Consider the following 26,480-nt stretch of genomic DNA (forward strand, 5'->3'; position numbering starts at 1 on the left):
GCAGCAAAGTTCCCAGTGTGGAAACTGTCTGTGAAAAACTTAAGAAACATTCAGTAACCTGAAACATAACAACTAAAGTCTGTGCATGTACCAGTTTTACTTCAGAAATTTCAACCCTGATTTCACCTGACGTTTCCCCTCAATGTTAAATAAAATATTTTGTTATTTTTTGAATTTCAAAATAATTTGAGTGCCATTTAAGTTGTTTTAGTTAAAGTAGGCACCTAATCCTTCTCTCAGATTCCTGGGGTAAGCCAATAGCCAAAATATTGTATTGTAACAGGGTGGGACAGCCAGAAGAAAATATATTACTAGGACATCTCAGTCAAAAGAGGAAAAGAAAAATGGATTAAAAACCTTGCCTCTGAGGGAGAAGAAACAGGTCATACTTTAGCTCAAGAAAACCTGGTAGAGAAAGCTTGGAGTTCTCCTCTGCTCATGCTATCCAGGTTTATGTCACATAAACTGACTTAAACAAAAGACAGCGTGGAATACCAGGCATGAAACTGCAAGTGTCTCGTATAATTCAGGGATGTTTTATAAATGGAAGTGTATTAAAGCATCTTCTTCTCTACTATATGCCTCCTCATGTGGCTGTTGAGTGATCACTTGTTTTGAACACTGTTGGCCCCTTTCTGATTCTCCTTTGCTGCCTGATTGAGCATAACAGCAGCAATCCAAGCATTATACAAGGAAGCTGGGCTAGCAAACACAGTGCTATAGTAGGAAAGGTAGATTTGTTGCATGTGGACTGCATGGTTTTTTTTACAGCAGAAGCATCTCACCCTACAGCTGTCTGTCTGAGATGCCAAGCTTTGCAGGGAGAGGGGAGGGGGAAGTACACTAATGTTCTGGAAGAGCCACATACTATACTGCCTCTCTGTGCTTCATCTTGGCTTACGGTGAAGCCAACCCCGCTGTCATGTATTAATGAGTCATCACAGATCATACATTACAAAGTGAACAATCCATTGCTCCATATTCAAATTGGTGTTTTGTTAAAAATTGTGCCACATATTGCTATAGCAATTCTGCTACTGCTGGTACAAGTAAATTCCACTAAGTGTATTTTCCTTTACACTCATACATTTCTGGATCCAACCCATTGCTTTTTGCTGGCATCAAGTTCACACATTCTGTTGCAAGCTATTAAGATTTAAATAACAAAATGATACACATTCATGTGCAAACAAACCTCTTGAAATTAACTGGAAATAGGATTGTTGACAAAGTAACATCATTACTGATATAGAATAGGCTGCCTAAGGAGGTGGTGAGTTCCCCCTCACTGGCAGTCTTCAAGCAAAGGTTGGATACACACTTTTCTTGGATGCTTTAGGATGCTTTGGGCTGATCCTGCATTGAGCAGGGGGTTGGACTAGATGGCTTGTATGGCCCCTTCCAACTCTATGATTCTATGATTCTATCATTCTACCTGTTTACGCCATGTGTCTTAATACTAACTTTGGCTATGCTTCTTTATCTTGCATAAGATTATCTTTAACCGCTCCTAACGGAGTGGATAAAATAATTCATTAAGGGCACCAAAGGTGGGCCCTGTCCGTGATGATGAAGGGTGCCCATAGGCCCCTTCCCCCGGACTGACTAATCGGGAGGCGCAAAGCGCCTCCCAATCCGCCACCCTTCCTCCTTGCCCGCAGCCGCCCGCTTTCCGCCATGACTTGCCTCGCCTCCACCTGGCCAGGTCGCTGCCTTGCCGCAATGCCGTTGCCTCGCCTCCTCGCCGTGCCGCCGCCTCGCAAAAACACTCCACACGGGCCAAGGTAGCCCGCACCATGGGGGGGCCGAGCCACCCCGCGCCACTCTGCACCATGCCCACATCTTTAAACCGCCCGTGGCGCCGCGGGCGCCACGGACTAAATAAAAGGCTAAGGGGTTCTAGGGCGGGATGTGTCCGTGATGAGGAAGGGTCCGAATTGGACCCTTCCTCTAAACAGACAATCGGAGGGACCAATTGGCAGGCGCGCAGCGCCTGCCGATTGGTCCCTCCGATTCCCGGCCCCAGCAAGTGCGAGCCGCGCGCAGCGCGGCTCGCACTTGCTCCCTTTGCACTTACTCCCTTTGCCGGTGGCCTGGCACGTCGGAGGCGCGAAGCGCCTCCGATGCGTCCGGCTGCCCGCAAGGGAGTCCCCGGCAGCCACGCAGAGCGCGGCTGCCGGGGGTTCCCTGCCTGCCGGCCTGCCGCAGCAAGAGGCGCAAAGCGCCTCTCGCCGTCTCAGCCCGCCAACCGAGCGAGCCCGGGACCCCCGCCGAGCCACAGCGCCATCCCGTGCTGCCTGCAAAAGGGAAGCGCGGAGCCCTCCCTCCTTTCCTCCCTCGCAACGCTCTTGGCCCACGTGCGGCGCCGGCTGGCTGGCTGGCTGGCTGGCTGGCAGGCTGTCTGCCGCTCCGCCTGGCCACTTTGAGGCGGAGAGGTCTCGCGCTACCAGTCGGGACGGCCAGCGAAGGAAGCCGCTGGGAGCCACCGGGCCGTCGCTCCTTGCCCGCCCACTGCTGGAGCCGCCGCCGCTGCGGCGACAGGAGGCAAACAGGCGGGGAGACAAGCTGCGTCGGAAGCCACAGGGACGGCCGTCTGCCCGATCCTCTCCGCCCGATCCTCTCCGATCCGCCCCCTCTGTGCTCTGAAACAGCCGTCTGCCCGCCGCCATTACCTGCAAGCCTTTCAAGGCCGCAGGTCCTCGCTGCCGCTAACAACATATCGCCCCCCAGCCCAGCCAGCCAGCAGCAGCCGGCGGGGGATGCTTCGGGGCCGCCGCCCGCACTTACGCAACCCAACACGGAGCGCCAGCCGCCCAGCTCCCGTGACGCCGGCTGAGGCTGCTTCCGCCTGCCGCGCACGCGCAGGACGCCCCACTGCCGCCCATAATTCATCGCCCACCGGAACACACCACCAGCTGCGGCCGGTGGAGGAAGCTTTGGGGCCGGCGGCCCACTCCACCAAGCAGCCCAAGCTGGCCACGTCCACCGGCACCACATGCAGCCGATCACGCCTGCCACCCAAGCGCCGCCCGCGCCGCCGCTCACCGGCCACAGCCTGAGTGCCCAGCCAGCTTCCCAGCCGCAGCTCGAGAATCCTACGGAAGTCAATACTACGCAAGTCCACTTCCTCCTGCCCTCCAGCTTTCCCGCCGCGCCCCCCCCAAAGACACCAGGTAGGCCGCGAGGTCCCACCCCTCCCAAACGATCCAGGACTTCCACAGCCCCACCGCACAGCCCTGCTAGCGCCCGCTGCATTTTGCCTGCAGTGGGCTTATTTTCTAGTTGGTCAATATTATCAGTAAAGAGTACTGCTGCTGAGGATTCTGGTGGGAGAAAGTCTCTCACATCCTACCTGCCTTGATCCAATCCCTTTGTCTGGTCACACCCTTCTTTCTTTCCCAGATGCAGTCTCTCCCTAAGCAAAGCAGCTGCTTTGCAAAGTGAGCTGTTTTGTTATATCAAATGTGTTGCAATGTATCTCCCACTCCTGTCGCCCTCTTCTTCCCGTCTCATCTAAACTCTCTCCCCAAGCAGATTCCTTTGGATTCCTTTACTCAAAAGTTAATCGCCATGGAATTATGTGTGACTTGCTTTCGCGGGCGTTCTTCCACAAAATGCACAAGTGTTTTATCTGTCTTGAGCTTTTGCCAGAGGCTGTAGAAACACTGCATTTAGAACCTTCAGAAGAAAATTTGCCTTTTGCAAAGTGCATGAACTGGAGTTTCTTGTGTGTTGTCATTGTTTTTAAATAGCAAGGTAATAACATACTTATGTAGCAACGTAATTATATAGGCAGAAGAAAAGTTTGCTTTGTAATGTGGAAAGACTGATGTTTTTTACCAACCGATCAACAGAGCTGCATTTTCAAGCGGAACTGATCACCCTCTTTCCCCTACCACAACCAGCAGTTTGTTAGATCCCTGAGAAATCAAGTGTTTGATCTGTCTAGAGTTATTAGCATCAGAGGCTGCAACAAAACTAGATTTAGAACCTTTGGGGAAAACAATTGCCTTTTGCAAACAGCATGAACTGGAAATGCGCATGTGCATGTTTTAATACAGCAACATAGGAATGCACTTGCTTTGGAGGAAAAAAGCTTTAGGGAAAGCCTGACTTACATCCTCCACCCAATCAACTGCAGAAGCGGGTGTCTCAGGAACAGCATTCGAGGGGGAGTGAGGACAGTAGGTGAGGTAAACACAGGAAAATGACATGAAAATGATGACACAAAATAGAGACAGGTTCAGAAAACAAATCTGAATTTATGAATTCTTCATTAGGAAACTGTGAGTCAAGGGCCACAGGAAAAACAATTAAAAATCACTGTAAGGAAAGATTCACTAAGTGCAAGGTAATGGGGGTGAAATTAGTTTAATCTGAGATCAAATTTTGGGCAGAAACCTTTTTACTTGAATCATCAAGAACACCAATGCAAGGGGTTACTATACTGCAGAAATGGTCTTGGATAAATTATTAGGGATTGTGATCTATACTGCTGTGTTTAGCTTACAGAAATTTGGATCCTATGTCATTTTTTGCATCATTTAATTGTTCATGTGCAGACTTCAACTGCTTTACTTCAATTCAACCCTAATCCTATTCAATTGTTCATTGAAAGTCCTATCCTGTCAATTGTATTGACTGTATGTAAACTACTTTGAGTGAGAAAGGCAGATTATAAATGTAAATAAATGTAAATTTAGGGGAAAAAAAGAAAAGAAAAAAAATAAGGGGGACAAAAAAGAAAAGAAGGTCAACTTTAAGTGGACGGGCCAAGAGTAACTCAGCACAGTGTTAGAATTTTCCTGAGTAGCAACTAATTCTAATACTGGCTAATAATTCTAATTAACTAATTATCTTTACATTTTAAAAATTGGCATCTATAATGCATAGATTCAGTAGCCATATTTCATGGACTTAGTTTGCTAAGTTCTGTTCAGATCTTCTATATTTCTGATTCTAGAAAACCGGGAAATAGCTGACCACTAAACATAATCTTATAAATACAGAAACATTAGTTAATTATAGTAATACCTTAACTAGTATAGTATTTACTTGTCTTGTAATTTTTCTTTATAGTGGCATAGTATCACAGCATTAATGACAGGAAAATTGTCATTAACAGTAGCGATAAATTTATTTCAAATATACTTAGAATAACTTATCTCAACATTTTCTGGAATCTAGTGGCACTTTTAACTTGATTTTATTCCTTCATAAGGTTTTGTGACCAATATAGTGAGTTGTACTAGGCATATGCATATATTAAATTATTGTATTAAAAGCAGCATGGCAAATATCCTACAACAAGAGTAGTCCAAAAGAGGTTTGAGTGAGACTCAGGGAAATGGGATTAGAGAAAGTAGAAGAATCAGACAAGCTGTCCACTACTACAGAAACGGAAGGGGAATTTTACACAATTCCCTGTTTTCACTGCAGCCTTCTACCATTTGATGTTTGTCCAACAAGAGTCCTCCATCCTTCACCATTGAGACCCATTATGCACAGGGGGAATAACACACATTCGAGGTGGAATGGCGGCGACTAAAATCACCGATAACGTACAGAGGCGGCTGCAACCGGCTGCAGCTTCGGTGCATGCCGCCGAAAAGCCGCGTTAGCGAAACGCGGAAGAAAGCGCAGCTTCCGGGTGACCGGGGCGCAACCAGAAGCGGCGCCAGGATCACTGCGTGCATAATCGGTTACTCTGGGTTTTGTTGCCGTCGCGCCCCGTCCCATGCATAACCGGTGTGCTTCGCGTCTTCCCCCTCTGTGTTTCCCATGTGACCCGAAATCGCTGTTTCGGCAGCCATGCATAATGGGACTGATTGGAGAGAACAGTCTGTTGAAAGAAAATCCTTGTTCTGGTAGTTTTAAAACCCAGTTGACCAGGTTTAAAACCCAATTCACATAGGTTTATATCTAATTTGATTTGCAGTCCATGTTACTGAGAATAAAAAACATGGTTTTAAACAAACTAGCAAACTGTGGTTTCTGCAATTTGGCATAGTGATAGTGTCTAAAGCCATATCCATGCCGTCAGACCTGTAGCACAGCTGAGCAGATGGAAAATGCCATAATTAAATATAAGTGTACTCGGTTTCTTGCTTTGTTGTTTTAGTATGGTTTACTTTGTAATAATTTATATGGGTTTATGGAATTGTAAAAATTTATGTTGCAAAATGCTTTGAGAGCTATTTTACTGGAATCGACCATTTTATGAAAATAATATATGAGAAACTCATTGCACCTGCTATGCATTTGATTGGTGACTTTATTACATTTGTGCTCCTTTGTCCACAGCTGTTACTATTTTTCATGTAGTGTGAGCTAAGTTACACATAAGACAGTCACCACAATACTATCCCAGTATGCAAAATGTCAGTTGATCTTGCTCTTCTCTTTTTTCTTTTTTCATGGAAATATTCTGAACCAAGTTTATAGTAATGATGTGAAGAAGTGGAGAGTATCTATGTCTGGGTTTTCCTATTTTCCTTGTCTTTGACAATATCTATTTGTGATGCTATCTACCTGTAGAAGCTTCCTTGCTCTAATAAAGACTGCCTTAGGTTTTCCCAATGCCTGGAACTCCCGTGGGTTTGTTTTTGCGGGTCTGATTTAGGACTGCTCTCTAGGTTTTTGACACTGAGCTTAATTCTACACTATCTTACACAAACAATCACATTTTCCTTAAATAAGTTGGGATCCAGTGGCACCTTTAAGATCAATAACATTTTATTCAATGTATATAAGCTTTCATGTGTATATACCCCTCTTCAGATACAAATTGTATTTTTGCTTTGTTGTGTTTAAAGATCCATGATACATGGTCAGAGTTAGTATCTAAAACTTTGTACTCTTCCAAATACAAATCTTGGTTATTCACTGCAGTCCTAATGCATGTGGCCTATTACATCACTCACTCCTTGAAATTGTTGGGACAGTTCTGAGTTTAGAGTTGTGTGGTTATATAAACTTGATGTGCCATTTTCTCCCACAGCATACAGGAAAATATTGTTGAAAATAATGCCTAGTACATTGAAACTGGTAATGCACATATATTTGAAGAAACTGATATATACAAATCACATTTATACCTTTAGGCAACACTACAGGACTTGGAACAAAGGCGGCCACAACTGGAGGAATTAATAACAGCAGCACAGAATCTGAAAAATAAAACAAGTGATCAGGAAGCTCGAACAGTCATTACTGATCGAAGTAAGTAGTGAATTTTCTGTGCCCAATCATTTGAGCCTGTAAGAATATTGAAACATCTTTTATAATATATGAAACACCCTTAAACTATAATCTGGTACAGAGTTAGGTTCACATAGACCAATTATGCACAGGATGGAAAGTTCAGGCTGGTGGCGACAAAGCAATGGGGCCAATACCCAATCATGCATGATGTTGCCGCCATCCTGGCCGCCTCCCAGCCATGGCCCAGCACATAAAGCTGTGTTGCCATGGTCGCCATCCATGGCCCTTCTAGGCTGGCACTGCTGGGCCACCCCCGCCCATACCGTGGCCCTGTAGGGACACAGACTGTTCTGGACAGGTTTGCAGCACCGCAGAGCCAAATGGAGCAGTCTCCCACCCCCATGATGGAGGGTTAGCCTCATGACACTCCCCTGCCATTGTGTGGTGGGGCCCACATCCCCCCTGCTCCCCCCCCCCACTGCCGCTGGCTCAAAGGGCTTGTCTAGCCCCAGCAGTGTGCATGTGCTGTGGGATTCCATTCTCATGCATACTCAGAAAGCGGTGGGGCATGCTGCTGTGGGTTTAAATCTCGGTTTAAATGGGTCTTACAATGTGAATTGTAAAGTATATATTTATCAACTCATGTGTTTTAAAGCACTGACTTTGTTACTAAAATATAGCAAGTAGACTTTGGTGCGACATATGGATTTTTTTGTATACTATAATACATAAAGCTTGGTTAACTATTTAAGAAAACAAAGAAGACTATTTAAGAAAATAAAGCTTTTGAAGCAATACACATAAAGCTATTTTCAATAGAAGCCCAGGAACATGTTTTTCTTTGATTCCTTTTTTAAAATTTAAATCTTGTCTTTTAACACAAATTACAGAAAAAGAACAAAAAAAAGAAAACAAAAGATTAAAGAACAAAGAACATTCCTTACTTTATATTACAATGCTGCATTATTCTTATTGACCAATTATGCACAGCGGCAGCCACACCGGGCTGCTGCTGTTCCAGTGCGCCTGGGTAAAAAGCCCCGCGGTCCCCTGAGTACCCACGGGGGCAGGGCATCACGGGCGCAAGCTGGCTGCCATGGCACAATGGCCCCGTGCACACAAAACGCGGGGCCGGGAGTTCAGGTAAGCTGCGGCAGTGGCTGGGGGGGATCAGGGGGCAGGGTGCCCTGGTGCAGGATGGTGGGGAGCAGCATGCTGCTCTCCTACCATGGCAGAGGTGGGGGGTCACCATTGTTGGCTCCGCGGAGCCAGCAGGTGCGAAAGGCATTCCTGCAGGGATGCCATAGGTCGGGGGAGGAGCTGGGCCAAAAGCCCGGCTCCTCCAATTATGCACGGGGCTCAGTTGGGCTGGCTCCTGCCTGCGCCCTCGTGAGTCCCAGGACTCCAGAAGAACCCGCGTTCCATTAACGCGGGTCTTCCAAGGGCCTGGGCTGGGCCGGGCCCTGGCTGGCGGCGGCGTCATGCATATTTGGGAATTTCCCCCAATGCCCTGCCACTGCCGGCGCAGGTGTTCCGGCCCATGCATAATCGGTCATTGTTATTCTTTTTAGCTTCTCCATTCCACCAAATTATGAATCAAAAATAATAAACGATATGTTTCCTTCTGATTATTTCATATATCTATTTAGTTTTCCATGTCTTCTTTCATTTGTTTATGTTTGTCCCCACCTTTATGTGTACCTAGGTCAGTTCCTTGAGCATCCTGATCCTTTAAATTTGCTTTCTGTGCTGCAATACAAACAGTAGTTCCTCTAACCATTAAAAGTGGAGCTATCAGTGCTTTGCATGTAGGCCACTTGTGCATAATAGGCTCTGCAACGATGTTACATTACTATAAAAACAAAGGCTGAGTTAGGTTTCAAAGTACAAGGGAACTGCTGAAGAAAACTAAAATAATGGAGGCTTATAACACCTTTGGTGGCCTACTGATTGCCTAGTGGTTGAGTTAACAACTGTTAACATCAGTTGATCATCTCTTCTTTCAAAATTTGTCCTTCTACATTTTTAATCTCATTTATAGTTTATTCTTGCAGATTATATTAGCTAATATAGTTAAATTTTACTTTATGCAGATGGCTGTTGCTTGTACCTCGTTAGTTGTGTGTTGTTGTTTTTTTTAGTATTACAAAATGTCTTGTTTAGAAACCAGCTTCTGCCTCAGGCTGATAATGGCAATATCCTACCTTAAGATAGTACAGAAATTCCTACAATGATTCTTCCTTTGGTGGTGGGGATGCCCAGCCTCTCACTTCATTACCTGCTGGTGCCAGTGGGCAGGAAGGAATGTGGGTGGGTGAGAATGTGTGCCATATAGGTTTTGCAAAATACTTAGCATATGCCATGTCACTTCTGTTTGTTTGTTTTTACCAAAAATAACATGAGCATTCCAAGGCAATGCTGTTGTGAAAGACCCTTCCACTGTTCCCTCCAAGGGGTTGTCTACTATGGCCTAACAATCCTGTTTGGAAGAGAGTTTCAGGCTTTGTTTAGTGGTGTGGTGTGGTGCAGACTAATGGTTTCGGCACTAAGTTAATTTTTTTCACATAGAATTGCTGAGAGATTGAAGGTAAACTAATACATGCCAAAACAAATACCAGAAAAGGAGTTTGTCTCTGTTGAATTTAGGCAAGGTGCCATGTGACCAGTCAGATTAGGTTGTTCATGAGGCCCTGACACAATGTCCTATCTCTTTCTTTATTTAAAATATTTATTTACGGGCTTTCCTCCTGAAAAAATAGGCTTAAGTCTGCTTACAAAAGCCATACACATATAAAACCATATATTATGATAATGTTAAAATCAAAAAATTATGTGCGCATATCAGGTGCCACCAAGCCACTTTCAACCTATGGAGACACTATGACCTCCAAAACATCCTATCATTAACAGCCTTGCTCTGGTCTTTCAAACTGAGGGCTGTGGTTTCCTTGATTAAGTTAATCCACCTCATATTAGGTCTTCCTCTTTTCCTTGCATGTTCCTAGCACTGTCTTTTCCAGTAACTTGTTTTCTCATAATATGACCAAAGTATGATAGTCTTAAGATTTTCTCTTCTGGGGAGATTTTCTCTTTTTGGTATGTAAAACTTTCCTTCAACATCTCATTTTAAATGATTTAATTTTTTTTTCTTGTAAGCTTTCTTCATTGTCCAAGTTTCACACACATCCATCTTGATGTTTGTTGCCAGTGACACATCCTCATACTTAAGAATCTTTTCTAAATCCTCCTGCCTGTGTTTTCCAGTCACAGTCTCCCTCTAATCTCTTATATGTAGCATCTCTTTTGGTTGATAAGGGAAGCAAAGAATAGAAAATCTTTTAACAAATTCTTCATTGTCAACTGTGATGATGATGTTAGCCATTTTGTCAAGTCTGACACTTGGTGATCCTATGACTCAACAGTAGCCAACCTTAAAAGTTCTGTAATTCCCCAGTAATCATAACTTTTATCTTAATGTTCAGCTGTAATCCTGCTATGGCTCTTTCTGCTTCTACCTTCATCAGCAGTTCATTATCTTCTGCCAGTAATGTGGTATCACCTGTATATCTAGAATTATTAATATTTCTCCCATCAATTTTCACTCCACTGTCATCTAAATCTAATCCAGTTTTCCTTGTGAAAGGTTCTGCTTTAAAATTGAAGAGATAAATAAAATACATCCTTGTTTGACACCTTTGCCAGTTTTGTTTCTCCATATTCTGTCCTAACTGTATCCCCTTGCCAATTGTGCATAAAAACAGTCAGAAGTTGTAGCACACCCGTTTTGTTTAAAACAGATCACAGCATTTCATTATCTGTATAGTCAAAAGCTTTGCTGTAGTCTGTGAAATACAAACTGATTTTCTTCTTAAATTCTCTAATATGTTCCAGGGATTGACATAAATTTGCAATATGATTTCTAGTGCCTCCTCCTTTTCTGAATCCAGCTTGGACATCTGGCATTTTTCATTCCATATATGCTAACAGATTTGTTGTAAGTTTTTGTTGTAAGGTGTTTAATTCTTTTTCTGTTACCATTTACTTATGCTTTTTGTCTGTCTTTAGCAATTTTAAGGGGCTTTCCGCACTCCTTCAAAATCGCACAATGGTTGCCAATTGAAAGCACTACAGTTTTGCCATTATGCACAACGTCGTTGACAATCTGCCACACACCTGAAACCGATCCGCAAAAAGCGCTTCCTTGTAGCGCTTTCAGGGAAATCCCCAAAAGTGGATTCACCCTCCGGAAAGCGCTACACTCCTGCAACCAATCTGCAACACTAGCGGGAACGTTCTGTGCGTTACCATTGTTGTGGTTTCTACAAAGTCCCTCCCCCTGGCTCTCTCCTCTGATCTTCCGGCGAAGCGATCACCATTTTTTTTTCTCCAAGCAAGCGGAGATCAAATCACCGGCAAGCCTTCGTTTACCCAGTGAGGCTTCCCCGGCTGCAGTCCCTCCCCAAAGCTCTTTACAGTCTCTTTACAGTCACTAAGCACAAACAACAGAGAAGCCCGTTTGCTGATGTATTTTCCCTTTATTTTTTACACTGTTTTCGGCCGAAAATTGGACCCGTGAGGGGGGGGGATTTTTTTTTTCACTCGGGGGGAGCGTGGCAACGATGAAACGACAGCTCAAACATACCTGCCAGCTGGATGGGTCTCTCCATTGCAACGAATCAACACATATTCGTTGCAATGGGTGTGTTTAAAAAAAAAACCTTTCTTAAAGGGAAAGGGGCTGTTTGGGAGCATGCTAACGGCTGCCCATTGGCTGCTTGACGGCCAGGGCTTGGCAATAGCGCTTCCTTTCTAGCGATTTTTGCTGAGACCGGAAGCTTGTGGGAAACGATGGAAACGCAACTGGATTCCAATACAAAGTCAGGTATGCATAATGACGAATTCCACTATTTTAAATGGCGATTTTTCCTTCAGCAAACAATTTGCTACAAGAATCCCGGTGCGGAAAGCCCCTAAGAGTTTCATCAGTTATCTACTGAGGCTTTTCATTTCTTTTGACTATAGGAATAATCATTATGCATTCTTCTTTGATAATATATCTGGTTTCAACCTGTGGTTTTACTAGTTGGTTAGGTCAGATCTTGTTTAGCAGATTTTTTCAACTTTATGTTCCTGACAAAAAGCTACTCTGGTATTGTGCTTCATGAATTCTTTACTTGGTATGCTGAAGCCTTGATGTTTTAAGATACTTATTTGTGTGGAATAAGGACCAGAACATGTCCTCTAATTTATTCAGGTGGATATAATCCCAACTAGATTAATTGCTGTAGAATATATAATCAGTTTCCTGGTGGCTTTGGTTTTTTAAGTTGCAATGCACCCAAGTGAGTGTGTGACTATGTGAGTGTGGATGTGATCAGTGTATGGAGCAAGGGGTACTTTATCATTTTCCTCACATTGTTTTTCAGATCAAATTGCCCCCAATTTGCTTTCCCAGCCAGAGGGGGAAATTTCATATTCCCCCCCCCCACAGGTGGGAAAACAGCTGGTGCCAATTTTGATTGGAAAATATGCCCCAGGGAAAATGATTAAGTACCATCTCCTTCTGTCAGCATTCGATAAGCCCCTTCCCCACGCCATTGTATTTCACTTAAAAGAAAACAGGGCGATTAATCATGCATTTCTTAGAGCCTCATATAGTGGGTCTACAGTTCAATACACTGTTATAGAAAAAAATATTACAGATTTTTAACAGTGTAATAACAGAGTTTATTTCTTAATACATATGATTCATATGGAAGTAATATGGCATTATCAAAACGCACAGAAGATATTAATGAGAATATTTTGCTTATAATTGAAAATCCATAAAGTTGTGACTCTGTCTCTCAGTTTAATGAAATACTTCCAAAGCATTTGATCTTTTGATGCCTCAGATGCTTCATACCCTATTAGGTTTACCTATTTTTCTTTGTCATGCATAAATTTTCAAGCAGCATTCGGTAACAATAATGTATCTGCATTGGAAGTTTATTGAAATTATATGATAACTATATGAGAATGACTATTTTTAGAGAGAAGTTACTATATTTTTCTAAATTAAATTATAATTTAGATTTGTAGATTGTTTTTCTTAATCTACACAAATGTTTCCCACTACATTTATTACAATGGTATCTAGGAAGATAGATGAAATAATGATGGATAATATACAATACAGTACAGTATTGCCTATATGTACATTTTTGCTCCCAAATCTTAAAATTCTTGTACTCACTGTATGATAACTTTGTATGGGAACTGTGAGATCTAGGAGGATATGGAGAAATTCTAGATTATGATATTGGAAAATTGGATATAGTGACATTTACTTTGTTATAACATCATAACATATACCATAAGAAGCAAAGACATTTTTTAATCAATTACTTTTCCCCAAAGGCTCTATGCTCAGTTCATTTGTAGAGTTGCCAACTCCAGTTTGTGAAATTAATGGATATTTTGGGGTCAAGTCTGTGAAGTGTGGGGTTTGAGGAGGAGATACTTCTTAACATTGTATAATGCTCTTTCTTGACTCACTGGAACTTTTTCAGCATCTCAGGTTCTACTACGTGTTTGATCAGTTCTCAAAGCACAACTTACCCAAATTCCCTACTGGAGATGAAGCAGAATCTGCCTTAGAATAATAGAATCATAGAATTGGAAGAGACCTACAGGGTCATCTAGTCCAACCACCTGCACAATGCAGGAATTAACAACTACATGGATACCCACAATGACCCCAATTTCATGCCCTCCACCAAAAGTCTCCAGAAGTCTTCTGCTTCATCTCCATCAACCCAATATGAAGTGTGTGTATATAAGAAAGCTCATACAACTTTGTTGGTCTTAAAAGTGCCGCTAGACTCAAAATTTGTTCTGCTGCTTCATGCCAACATGGCTACCCACTTGAATCTTGATTTTACATTCAACACTGTACGCAAACATGAGGTGAGGATCATGGCCATGCCTTGGAACTCTCAGACAAAGCTAACTATGCTGGTCATAAAAACTAAGTCATCAAACAAGTTCATTAGTGTGTGGGGGGAATTATCTGATATCTTATATGAAATGTCATGTAAAGGTTAAAAAATGCAAATATTTTTAACTACTGGATCTGATTATTCTGATGATTAGTTAGTATGAACCCTAAGACACTTCAACAAAGTTTACTCTCTCTTGGTTCTTTAGTAAGTTTTCTCACTGCTGGAACAGGAATGTTTTCTGTGGGGGCCCCAGTACTAATGGAATGGGCTTCTGATTGAAGTGAAGGCTTTCTCTTCACTCATCCCACTTAAGTATCAGTGCAAAACTATATTGTTCAGGTTGACTTTCTTCTGACCTGGTTTTAATGGTGTTAAATAGTGTAAATTATATTATATATGTGATTTCTGATCAGTGCTAATTTGCCTGTTTTTTATATACTGCTTTGAACAACAAGAATCAACAAATAAATATTTAAATATAGTAGCTGTAGTATGAAAGAGCTTTGATTGAAGCATATTGCAAAGCATTTGAGAGTCTTTAGCTCTAACAGTGCAGTAATAAAAATACTTTTCTTGAAAACTTTGATTTGTCTGACACATTTATAGCACAGTCTTTCACCTATCAGTTAGTTCCACAAATGGATATATAAAGTTTTCTTAGTAAGTACTGCGACTGACACAATGCCATTCACATGTCAATCTCAAAACTTATGAGATCAAGAAAAGTTATATATGTAAACAAAGACAACTCTAGCTGTACAGTTCTAGCAGAACTTTGTTCCTAAAAAAGTAATTCTCATAAATTAACAGTTTATACAGTCTGATACAATGTAATACTTATCAATGAAATATGCTCATTAAAATATTTTGTCCCTGTATGCAAGACTGAGATAAAGGTAAAGGTATACCCTGTGCAAGCACCGGGTTTTGTCTGACCCTTGGGGTGACACCCTCTAGCATTTTCATGGCAGACTCAATACGGGGTGGTTTGCCAGTGCCTTCCCCAGTCATTACCATTTACCCCCCCAGCAAGCTGGGTATTCATTTTACCGACCTCGGAAGGATGGGATGCTGAGTTAACCTTGAGCCGGCTTCTGGGATTGAACTCCCAAACTCATGGGCAGAGCTTTCAGACTGCATGTCTGCTGCCTTACCACTCTGCACCACAAGAGACTGAGATACAACTTCTCAAATCAATCCCATGGGCCATTCCGCACCAGGATCCATGTGGCAAATTGGTTGCAGGACGAAAAATCGCCATTTTAAATTGTGGAATTTGTCGTTATGCATACCTGGCTTTGTAGTGGAATCCAGTTGCGTTTCTATCGTTTCCCACAGGTTTCCAGTCTCAGCAAATATCGCTAGCCAGGAAGCGATATTGCTGAGCTCGTCCCGCCCCTGGCCATCAAGCAGCCAATGGGCGGCCATTATCATGATCCCCAAAAGCCCCTTTCTTTTTAAGGAAGTTTAAAAAAAACACATTGCAACGAATCTGTGTTGATTCGTTGCAACGGAGAGACCCATCTAGGTAGCAGGTGGTGTTTGAGCTGCTGTTTCATCGTTGCCACGCTCCCCCTGAGTGAAAAAAAAAATTACCCCCCCCGACACAGGCGCGATTTTCGGCCGAAAATACAGTGAAAAATAAAGGGAAAATAAACCAGCAAACGGGGCTGTGTGTTGTTTCATGCTTGGTGACTTAAAACAGCCAGGGAAGCCTCGCTGGGTAAACGAAGGCTCGCCGGTGCGTTGATCTCCGCTTGCTCGGAGAAAAAAAATTGGCGATTGCTTCGCCGGAAGATCAGAGGAGAGAGCTAGGGGGAGGGACTTTGCAGAAACCGCAAAAATGGTAACGCACAGAACTTTCCCGCTAGTGTTGCAGATTGGTTGCAAGAGTGTAGCGCTTTCCGGAGGGTGAATCCACTTTTTGGGATTTCCCTGAAAGCGCTACAACGAAGTGCTTTTTGTGGATCGGTTTCAGGAGTGTTGCAGATTGTCGACGACGTTGTGCATAACAGCAAAACAGTAGCGATTTCAATTTGTAACCATTGTGCTATTTTGGACGAGTGTGGAATGGCCCCATGTATTTCATAGCTAAAGTAATTCAACTTCAGTTATGATACGTGTTAAAAGACAAAAAATTCTGAGTGATGGTCATTTTTTTGCAGTTATTAGAAGAAACACAAACATTCTGAAAAAGGTTAGTAGTTAGATAGTGATCAGAGTGACGAGGATGATCTGGGGCCAAGGGACCAAGCCCTATGAAGATAGGTTGAGGGACTTGGGAATGTTCAGCCTGGAGAAAAGGAGGTTGAGAGGGGACATGATAGCCCTCTTTAAGTATTTGAAAGGTTGTCACTTGGAGGAGGGCAGGATGCTGTTTCCGTTGGCTGCAGAGGAGAGGACACGCAGTAATGGGTTTAAACTACAAGTACAATGATATAGCCTCTTGTGGCGCAGGGTGGTAAGGCAGCAGCAATGCTGTCTGAAGCTGTCTGCCCATGAGGCTGCGAGTTCAATCCCAGCAGCTGGCTCAAGGTTGACTCAGCCTTCCATTCTTCCGAGGTCGGTAAAATGAGTACCCAGCTTGCTGGGGGGTAAATGGTAATGACTGGGGAAGGCACTGGCAAACCACCCCATATTGAGTGTGCCATGAAAATCTGAATCTACAACGATATAGGCTAGATATCAGGAAATAATTTCACAGTCAGAGTAGTCGAGCAGTAGGCTGCCTAAGGAGGTGGTGAGCTCCCCCTCACTGGCAGTCTTCAAGGACAGATTGGATACACACTTTTCTTGGATGATTTAGGATGCTTTGGGCTGATACTGTGTTGAGCAGGGGGTTGGACTAGATGGCCTGTATGGCCCCTTCCAACTCTATGATTCTATGATTCTATGACTTCCATTTTCAAAAAGGTGAGCCCATAGTGTTTAAAATATTGCAGAGTAGAATGAATGGACTTAAAGGGAATTTTAAGGGAAACTAAAATGTAAGTTGACTTTATAGATGCTTTCAGATATTATCTCTTCACTTTATCGTCATATGATTTCAGTTAACATCACTATACTTAGCACAAAAAGTAAAGCAGAGAATAGGCATCCCTACATTATCCTTACCATGTGCTCTCCCTAATATTTGTGAAAACCGTCTCTCGGAGGAGTGCTGTCAGGGACCACATCCCATGTCCAGCCTGCGCTTCCCCTTGCATGGGCCAATTCGGATGCGCTCAGCAAAGCTGAGCGTGACCGGATTGGGAGTGCCCTGGAGTGCCCACCTCTGGAGCTACCACCTCCATAGCCTACCCGCGAGTCGCTCTTGCAGCCTTGCACGCAGATCCTGCCTGGCAGCCACCGAGGAGCTCACTCACCTTATGACGTAATTCTGCTTTGACATCTTCATGTGGACTAATTCCACATGGGCTAATTCCACATGGGCAGAAAAAGATGAGAGGAGGCTCATATGTTAATCCCAGCAACCACGTGACATTGCTGCCAGGCCAGTGCCCAGATAGGGCCTCAGTAGCCCCATGTTAAGGGAACGTGGATTCTTCCACCTTCCCTTTTCATGCTGTTGGGGCCAGTGGGGCCTGTTCTGCAGCAGGCCCATATGGACGGGGAGAGGCCTGGGTCCTACAGAAGCTGGAAGGTGGCAAAAAATGTCCCAGATAGATTTGTGGTGGTTTGCCACAGTGCGGGGCTTTTTTTTATTCTGCAGGAAGGTGAAATTGCATTCTTGTGCAACCCCACCTTCCTACAAAATAATAACCCAGGTGCACTCCCTCCATGTGTGGTGGAACCTGTCCACCATGGGTGCATCACCCAGGCCTATTATTCACGGCCGCTGAAACGGCGGCATGGAGAACGTGGAGGAGGAAGAAGCGAAGCAAACCGCTTATGCACGGAACGGAATGCAATGGCGGCAAAACCCAGAGTATCCGATTATGCACGCGGCTACTCTGGAGTCGCTTCCGGTTGCGCCCTGCTCCCGGGAAGCTCCACCTTCCTCCACATCTCGCTAACGCGGCTTTTTCGGTGGTATACATTGACTCTGCGCCCGGTTGCCACCTGCAGCATGCATAATTGGTGATTTTAGCCGCCACCATTCCACCCCGTATGTGGACTTTCCATTCCGTGCATAATGGGCCCCAGAGGGACACATTTCAGCAGTGGACTGGATGCCCTGCTAAAATGTGTCCCCCGTGGGGAAACAGAAAGCTGCAACATGTGCAGCTCTGCAACACCATACCAGTGGCACTCTGAAGTGGTGCTGAGAGTGTAGAATTGGCCCAGGAGTGGTTTCACGTCTTCACTATTTTCTTTCAGTAATGTGGTGTCATCTGTATATCTCAAGATTAAATAGTCAAGTTTAAAAGTATGATCTGCCTGTATGAACTAGGAATGGAAGGTTTTGCTTCTATATAAGAATCATCCTGCCTTCATTCCATGAATCATATATAGGGTTTTCATGCAAACAATCATGTTTGTTAACTGTTTATCAGTGCTTCTAATATGGCTTTGGGAAATTCAGCAGTTAAATTCATCATCTGGTTCTGAGGACTTTGTTCTACTATTGATTTCTTGAAGCTGCTGACAGCGTGTGGTGCTCATGCTTTCTTACTCATTTTTAGATAACCTATTACATTTTATTTTCAAAGAAATATTTATTTTGAACCCATAGAGATTTCAAGGCAAGAGATATTTGGAGGTGGTTTTCCATTGCTTCCTGCCATGTTTCAACACTGGTATTCCTTGGAGGTGTGCCACCCCAATATTAGCCATGGTTGACCTTACTTAGCTTCCAAGATCTGACAGGATTGGGCTAGCCGGGGCTATCCAGGTCAGGCTCATTATGACTCCAGTTGTTATTATTACATGCTAGTATGGGAGTCAAATGAATTTCAGTTCAGTCATATCACCTAATGATGGGAAAATCTCAAGGGGAACTCTAAGAACTATCTCTCATCTCTCATATCTATGCAGAATTTATAACATTCATGATTGTCTACTTAAAGTGTGTTTGGTTCTTTGTTCTTTTTTTTAATTGCCCATTTTATTGGGCTGAAATTATGGGTTCCTGTTATTTATATTATGGCTACTGTTCTAGGCACACACTCCTGGGAGTAAGTCCTATTTCATAAAATGGGAATTTCAAGTAGATATGATGAGGATTGCTTATTAGAGATTGAACAAGTGTCCTCAGTTCCATATTGAACACAGTTTGTACTGGAGTACAATTGATTGCTGTAAATTGGTTCTTAATCTAAAAAAAACATTTCACCTGCTTTTGATATGTTTTTACAAATGACCAAAGTAAGACAGTTCTAGAAATGGAAAAACTAGTTCTGACAAAGAGATCTATCATGTAATACAAATGTTTCACTGTTGTGAATGACGAATAGTGTCAATTACAATGTCTGGCATGTCCTTTATCAGTTTACTCCTGAAGGTATGCAGATTCTAAAATGATGTTTTTTAAATGTGAATTGCTGTATATGATAAAATAATAAAACATAAATAAATAAAATTATTATTCCAAGCTTGAGCACCCTGACAGAACTTACACCTACAGATTTTGTAAAACTGTTGTAATGTCAGTTGTTGACTTTGAAGGAAATTATGCCATTAAGGACTTTATACTGTTAGTGGTAGCTTTCTGCATGAGTGAGCCAAAGCAAGCCTAAGGAGCATGACAAAATTCACACCTTCCGTGCAGTACAGGAAACATGGCAATAAAGCTACATTCAGCCTTATTTCTAGCTATGCTACTGGACCTATCAGCATAAATACAGATGCATAGCAGATAGCAATAAAATGATATAGCTGTGGAAAATCATTGCTTGGACACTCCATTTACTGGTAATGAATTCCACACATTATTCTTAAACTGCCAGGCTGATCATAATATTTTGCATCAGTAAGTGTTTAAGTGTCTCAATAGAGCTGCTTTATTTTAATAATAATGACAATAACATTCTGCTTATGTTCAGAGAAAATGGAGCAACATTTTATTATTTCGGTGTCCCATTTCTAAACCAACTATGGGAGAAAGATTCCTTTAAAATGTTTTTTATTCAAGTGGTTATTGAAGGTGCCTTCAACCATGAACAGCAAGTAAATTCCTAATTAGAAATTCTGTTCCCTCCAACTGCTTCTTTAACAATATTGTCAAAGTTCAAGCATGACTATAAGAATACTTGGATTAAGAATAAATAATTACATACATCATCACCCCCAAGTTAATAAGTACATTATAGAAAGCAGGCAAAAATAGTTAGTTGTTTCCTATAGCAGTCTTCATTATAAAAAAAAGAATGTGGGCAAAATTGAGAGGATTCAGAGGAGAGCAAGGGCCTGGGGAGTCAGCCTTATGAAGAAAGGCTGAAGGATTTGGGAATGTTCAGCCTGGAGAAAAGGAGACTGAGAGGTTACATGATTGCTGTCTTTAAGTATTTGAAAGGTTGTCACTTAGAGGATGGCAAGAAAGCTTCCTGTTGGCAGAAGAGGATAGGACCCACAGTAATGGGTTTAAACTACGCAGACAACGATATTGGCTAGATATCAGGATTTTTAAAAAAACTATCAGAGTAGTTCAGCAGTGGAATCAACTGCCTAAAAAGGTGGTGATCTCCCCTTTACTAACAGTCTTCAAGCAGCTGCTGGACAGCTACTTATCATGGATGCTTAAGGCTGATCCTGCATTGAGCAGGGGATTGGACTAGATGGCCCCTTCCAACTCTATGATTCTAAGCAGGTTTCTAATTTCTCCATACTTTCTGATAACTGGACCAGTATCTGTGAAATGCCTTGTAAAGTGATACGCTTATATCTGCAGTGCCAAAGGTGTGCTTGCCTCTGCCCTACTAGCTCTGGAAGTGCCACTTGCACACATCCCCTCCAAGAAGCACCCACCATGCCATAGGGGGCCTCAAATTATGTACTGACATGACTTGCATCTGGGTTGGTTATAGGTCTTCTCAACCTGAGGTATTGGGTGTTTTCACATCTTAGGCTGATGTGCAATGGCACCCTTTTTGGTATTAGAAACTCTTTGGTGGCATATTCAAGTTCCTTACATGACCAGAAAAAAAAAAACTGAGCTCTATCAAACACTGTGCATTACCCCTCAATTCCCTTGTTCCCTGGCACACTCCCATTTCATTACTGTGCATCCAGTGAGTGCCCAAGGCCTAAGTATCTTAATGATTCACCATTGTGCCCCAAAACAATGTGTCTCTTTTTTTCAAACACTCACATGCATATATACAGGAAGCTTGAAATATTAGTGTGAACTGAGCAGTATTTTCATAACTAAGCTGCACTTTTTCCTGCAGCAACGTATCCTAAGTTTTCTCTGCATGCTCTTGTAACCTTGTATTTGTTTCCATAGAACCAGTTTAACAAGTTTCAATAAGAGCCTTTCTACCAGTTCCAATAAGAGCTGTTCCACATTATTGCAACAGAGCATACACTTACAAGGTATACTGAGATGACTTAAAAAGTAGAAGGACATTATTTAATTTGATACATACCTTTAGTACATATATTTCCTTGGTTTTGCTGATTCTTTAAAAATATGTAGGAATTTACGAAATGACAGGTTTTTATTTATTATTATTATTATTATTATTATATTTATATTTATACCCCGCCTCCCCCCGAAGGCTCGAGGCGGCTTACATAAACCCGTCCCCTAAAACCATAAAATGACAATAAAAACCAATGATTTACAATAATTGTAACAGCGATGGCGTAGCCTACTCATTTGCTCTCCGCATCCTCATCTACGGTGGGGGGTGACGCTCTCTACCGCCAGTTTGTGAGGGGGGGGCTGATCTTCTTTCCGCCCGACCTCAGTTATAAGCCTGGCGGAAGAGCTCCGTCTTACAGGCCCTGCGGAATGCTGGTAATTCCCGCAGGGCCCTCAGCTCTTCCGGGAGCTCATTCCACCAGGTTGGGGCCAGGACCGAAAAGGCCCTGGCCCTAGTCGAGGCCAGGCGGGCTTCCTTGGGGCCGGGAACGACCAGTAGGTTAGCCCCCGCAGAGCGTAAAGCCCTGCGGGGGATATAGGGCAAAAGGCGGTCCCTCATATATGCTGGGCCTAGACCACGGATGGCCTTGAAGGTCAAAACCAAAACCTTGAACCTGATCCGGAAGGCGACCGGTAACCAATGCAGCTGCCTCAGAACTGGCTGGATGTGAGCCCTCCATGGTGTAGCTGTGAGGACTCTAGCAGCCGCATTTTGGACGAGTTGCAGTTTCCGGATCAAGCCCAGAGGCAGGCCGGTGTAGAGCGAGTTACAGAAATCTAGTCTAGAGGTGACCGTCGCATGGATCACTGTGGCCAGGTGTTCAGAGGACAGATAGGGCGCTAGTAGCCGAGCCTGGCGAAGATGGAAAAATGCCCGGCTAGCTACCTGTTTAACCTGTGCCTCGAGTGTTAGTGAGGCATCGATGGTCACCCCTAAATTCCTGGCCTGAGATGCGATATTAAGTTGCGTCCCGGCCAGAAAGGGTAAGCGCGCTTCCTGATCTGCCCCCCTACGGCCCAACCACAGAACCTCCGTCTTGGAGGGGTTGAGTTTCAGGCGACTCTGCTCGAGCCATCCAGCTACGGCTTCCAAACATCTGGCAAATGGATCTGGGGGGGAGTCCGGGTGGCCATCCATGAGGAGAAAGAGCTGGGTGTCATCAGCGTACTGGTGGCAACCCAGCCCATAGCTCCGTACCAGTTGAGCCAGAGGGTGCATAAAGATGTTAAATAATGTAGGAGAGAGCACCGAGCCCTGTGGGACCCCACAAGGGAGCCGGTAAGGGCCCGATACTTCCTCTCCCATGGCTACCCTCTGTGTCCGGTTTTGGAGGAAGGAGCGTATCCAGCGTAACGCTGTACCCCTTATCCCCGTACCGGCAAGGCGGCTCGCTAGCAGCTCGTGATCGACCACGTCAAACGCGGCCGACAGATCTAAAAGAACTAGCACAGCAGAGCCACCTCGGTCAAGCTGGCGACGAAGGTCATCCAACAAGGAGACCAACACAGTCTCCACCCCATGACCAGGGCGGAAGCCAGACTGGTATGGATCGAGTGCCGAAGTATCTTCCAGGAACGCTAGGAGCTGGTCCGCCGCAGCCCTTTCCACCACCTTACCCAGGAACGCTAGATGCGCTACTGGGCGGTAGCTTGCAGGGTCATGTGGGTCCAGGGATGGCTTCTTGAGGAGAGGGCACACCATCGCCTCCTTCAGCACCTCAGGAAACTCCCTCCTTAATAATGCCTCCATATGGGTTTGAGGAAGAGAAGTGAGAGTTTTTGTAGAAGGTCTTTGTTAGTTGTTGCCTAGCAACAGGGGACTAGAAAACGGGGGGGGGGAGCTAAGATGGTTTCCTGAGGGAGCTGAGCAGATGTCACTCTCTGCTGAAGTACTGAGTCTGAGGAGCTGAAATGTTGCTGTCTGAAATGAAGCTGCTTTGTCAGTGGCTAACATGTGAGATAGTATCTTTGGAGAAGCTGTCAGACTTCTTGTATATGTACTTTCCCCTCAGTACATTGGGAAACCAATACACTGGGAAGGAAGGCTCCTGAAGGGATAAAAATATACATGTTCATGACAAAGCAGGATTCATTCTGCTGGGCCATGTTTCATAGTCTCAAAAGGTGGGGAATATTTTTGTACCTCGTGGATTTTTGAATTGAGCCCAAGTACCTTTGTTGTCGTTAGGTGCGAATTTGTGTCCGACCCATCGTGACCCCATGGACAATGATCCTCCAGGCCTTCCTGTCCTCTACCATTCCCCGAAGTCCATTTAAGTTTGCACCAACTGCTTCAGTGGCTCCATCCAGCCACCTCATTCTCTGATGTCCCCTTCTTCTTTTGCCCTTGATCACTCCCAGCATTAGGCTCTTCTCCAGGGAGTCCTTCCTTCTCATGAGGTGGCCAAAGTATTTGAGTTTCATCTTCAGGATCTGGCCTTCTAAGGAGCAGGCAGGGCTGATCTCCTCTAAGACTGACCGGTTTGTTCGCCTTGCAGTCCAAGGGACTCGCAAGAGTCTTCTCCAGCACCAGAGTTCAAAAGCCTCAATTCCTTGACTCTCAGCCTTCCTTATGGTCCAACACAGCCATACATTGCAACTGGGAATACCATAGCCTTGACTAAACGCACTTTTGTTGGCAGGGTGATGTCTCTGCTTTTTAGGATGCTGTCTAGATTTGCCATAGCTTTCCTCTCCAGGAGAAAGCGTCTTTTAATTTCTTTGCTGCAGTCCCCATCTGCAGTGATCTTGGAGCCCAGGAAAATAAAATCTGTCACTATCTCCATTTATTCCCCATCTATTTGCCATGAATTGAGAGGGCCAGATGCCATGATCTTCGTTTTCTTGATGCTGAGTTTCAAGCCAACTTTTGCACTCTCCTCCTTCACCTGCATCAACAGGCTCTTTAGTTCCTATTCACTTTCTGTCATTATCTCAGGTTGTTGATATCATCTGCATATCTGAGGTTGTTGATATTTCTCCCTGCAATCTTGATCCCAATTTGTGACTCCTCTAATCCCGCCTTTCTCATGATGTGCTCCGTATACAAGTTAAATAGGCAAGGCGACAGTATACAGCCTTGCCGAACTCCTTTCTCAGTTTTGAACCAGTCAATGATTCCATGTTCGGTTCTCACTGCTGCTTCTTGACCTGCATATAGGTTTCTCAAGAGACAAATAAGATGCTCTGGTATTCCCATCTCTTTAAGAACTTGCCACAATTTGTTATGCTTAATATCTTGATTTTGGGAAGTTACTAACATTTAGCCTGTGTGTTATTTCATCATGGACATCAGGTAGCAGTACAAGTTATTAGCCTTTCTTTTCCCACATTTAAATAAAAATTTTTTGAAATTGCAATACATGCATAGTAATGCACCAAGTCCTAGCTAGTTCTGATGCTTGGGATCAAGCAGAAGTATTTCATATTATTAGTACATTGTTTACTGGGGGGGGATTTATTTATATGCTGCTCCTCTTCTAGTGGATGCAGGGTGGCTTATATCAGTCAATAACAACCTGTACAAAAGTTAAGATTAAAATACAATTTAAAAACTTAGCTTCAACACTCCTATAACCTGGCCATTAACATGTCCAGTTACTGACCAGGCAGAGTGGAGGATGATGGGGATTCAACTAGGGGCCCCATTGGATACTAATCCCTGTCCTCAACCATATGCCTGGTGTGAAGTGCCACCTTACAAGTTGTCCAGAACTTGGAAAGCTCTGTGAAGGCTCACATCTTTTATAGCAACTCATTCCACCAGGTTAGATTCAGGGCTGAAAAAGCTCTGGCCCCGGTCGAGGTCAAGCACGTGTCTCTGGTGCTAGGGATAGCCAGTCGGTTTAAATTAGCTCAACAGAGAAACCTCCGCCCATGAGATGTGTTTGGAAAGGTGGTTCTTTAGATCAAGAAAACATTTGTCTACTGGATTGTATACCATTCAACAGATTATTGTGCAGAGTGATCTAGCATGGTGTGGTGGTTGTTGCTTGTCAGATGACCATGGGCTAGTCATAAACATTCAGCCAAATTTACCACACAGGTTGCTGTGAGGTGAAATGGAGGAGAATGGTGTACGCCACTTTAGATCCCTTTAAGATGGGGAGGGGAAAATGGTGTAGGGCACTTTAGATGGGGCATAAATGAAGTTACTCTGAGGTAAATCTTATTGAGTTCAATTGGTCTTATTTTTGGATATGCTTAATATTGCACTTTGTTTTTTATCTTTCAAAAATATATCAACTGTCACGCTTCCCTGTTGCCCTGCCACAGATGCTGCTATCTTCTGTTGTGCAGTCCATTGTAGAGACACTTCACAGACCTCAGGACAAAAAAGGATTTCAGTCAGCCTTAGTTTCGTGCTCTGTTGACCCAAGCTGCATTTTAACCACCATATTCTGCTCATTCTACTCCTTGGCCTGTAATGGAGCCTCCTTTTATTCCCCATCTCAGTATGGTGGCTCCTCCCTTACCTTAGGTAGTTTCCCCATCATGTCTTGTCTTCTTACTTCAAGCTTATGCCAGCATAGGGAAAGTACATCCTGCTTGCCTTTCCTGCCTCCTTGATCTTGGTTCTGACAGCCCTTTGGTGCTGGGTACCAGACTTCTTTTTGTAATCAATAAATCTAGATACTCCCATGAGCTGCAGAACACAACTTCTTTATTTGCAACCTAGCTTCAACTAACATAGGAAAATGAAAACAAGGAAAAAGAATAAATTGAGGGGTGGAGTTTCCCTCCACTCCTAATCAGACTTCAATTAACTC

General features: G+C 43.7%; 1 protein-coding gene across 18 annotated transcripts in view; it reads left to right on the forward strand.

Moving 5' to 3' along the window:
* Positions 1 to 26,480, forward strand: part of DMD (dystrophin) — a 1,311,735-nt gene that overhangs the window by 985,771 nt on the left and 299,484 nt on the right. For all 18 annotated transcript variants that reach the window (XM_077342956.1, XM_077342959.1, XM_077342965.1 and 15 more), the window contains one exon: positions 7,104 to 7,221. In XM_077342956.1, the coding sequence (XP_077199071.1) occupies positions 7,104 to 7,221 (118 nt within the window). The remainder of the gene's footprint in view (positions 1 to 7,103; positions 7,222 to 26,480) is intronic.

The sequence above is a fragment of the Paroedura picta genome, chromosome 6 (assembly GCF_049243985.1).
Source record: "Paroedura picta isolate Pp20150507F chromosome 6, Ppicta_v3.0, whole genome shotgun sequence".
NCBI classification, from domain to species: Eukaryota; Metazoa; Chordata; class Lepidosauria; order Squamata; family Gekkonidae; genus Paroedura; species Paroedura picta.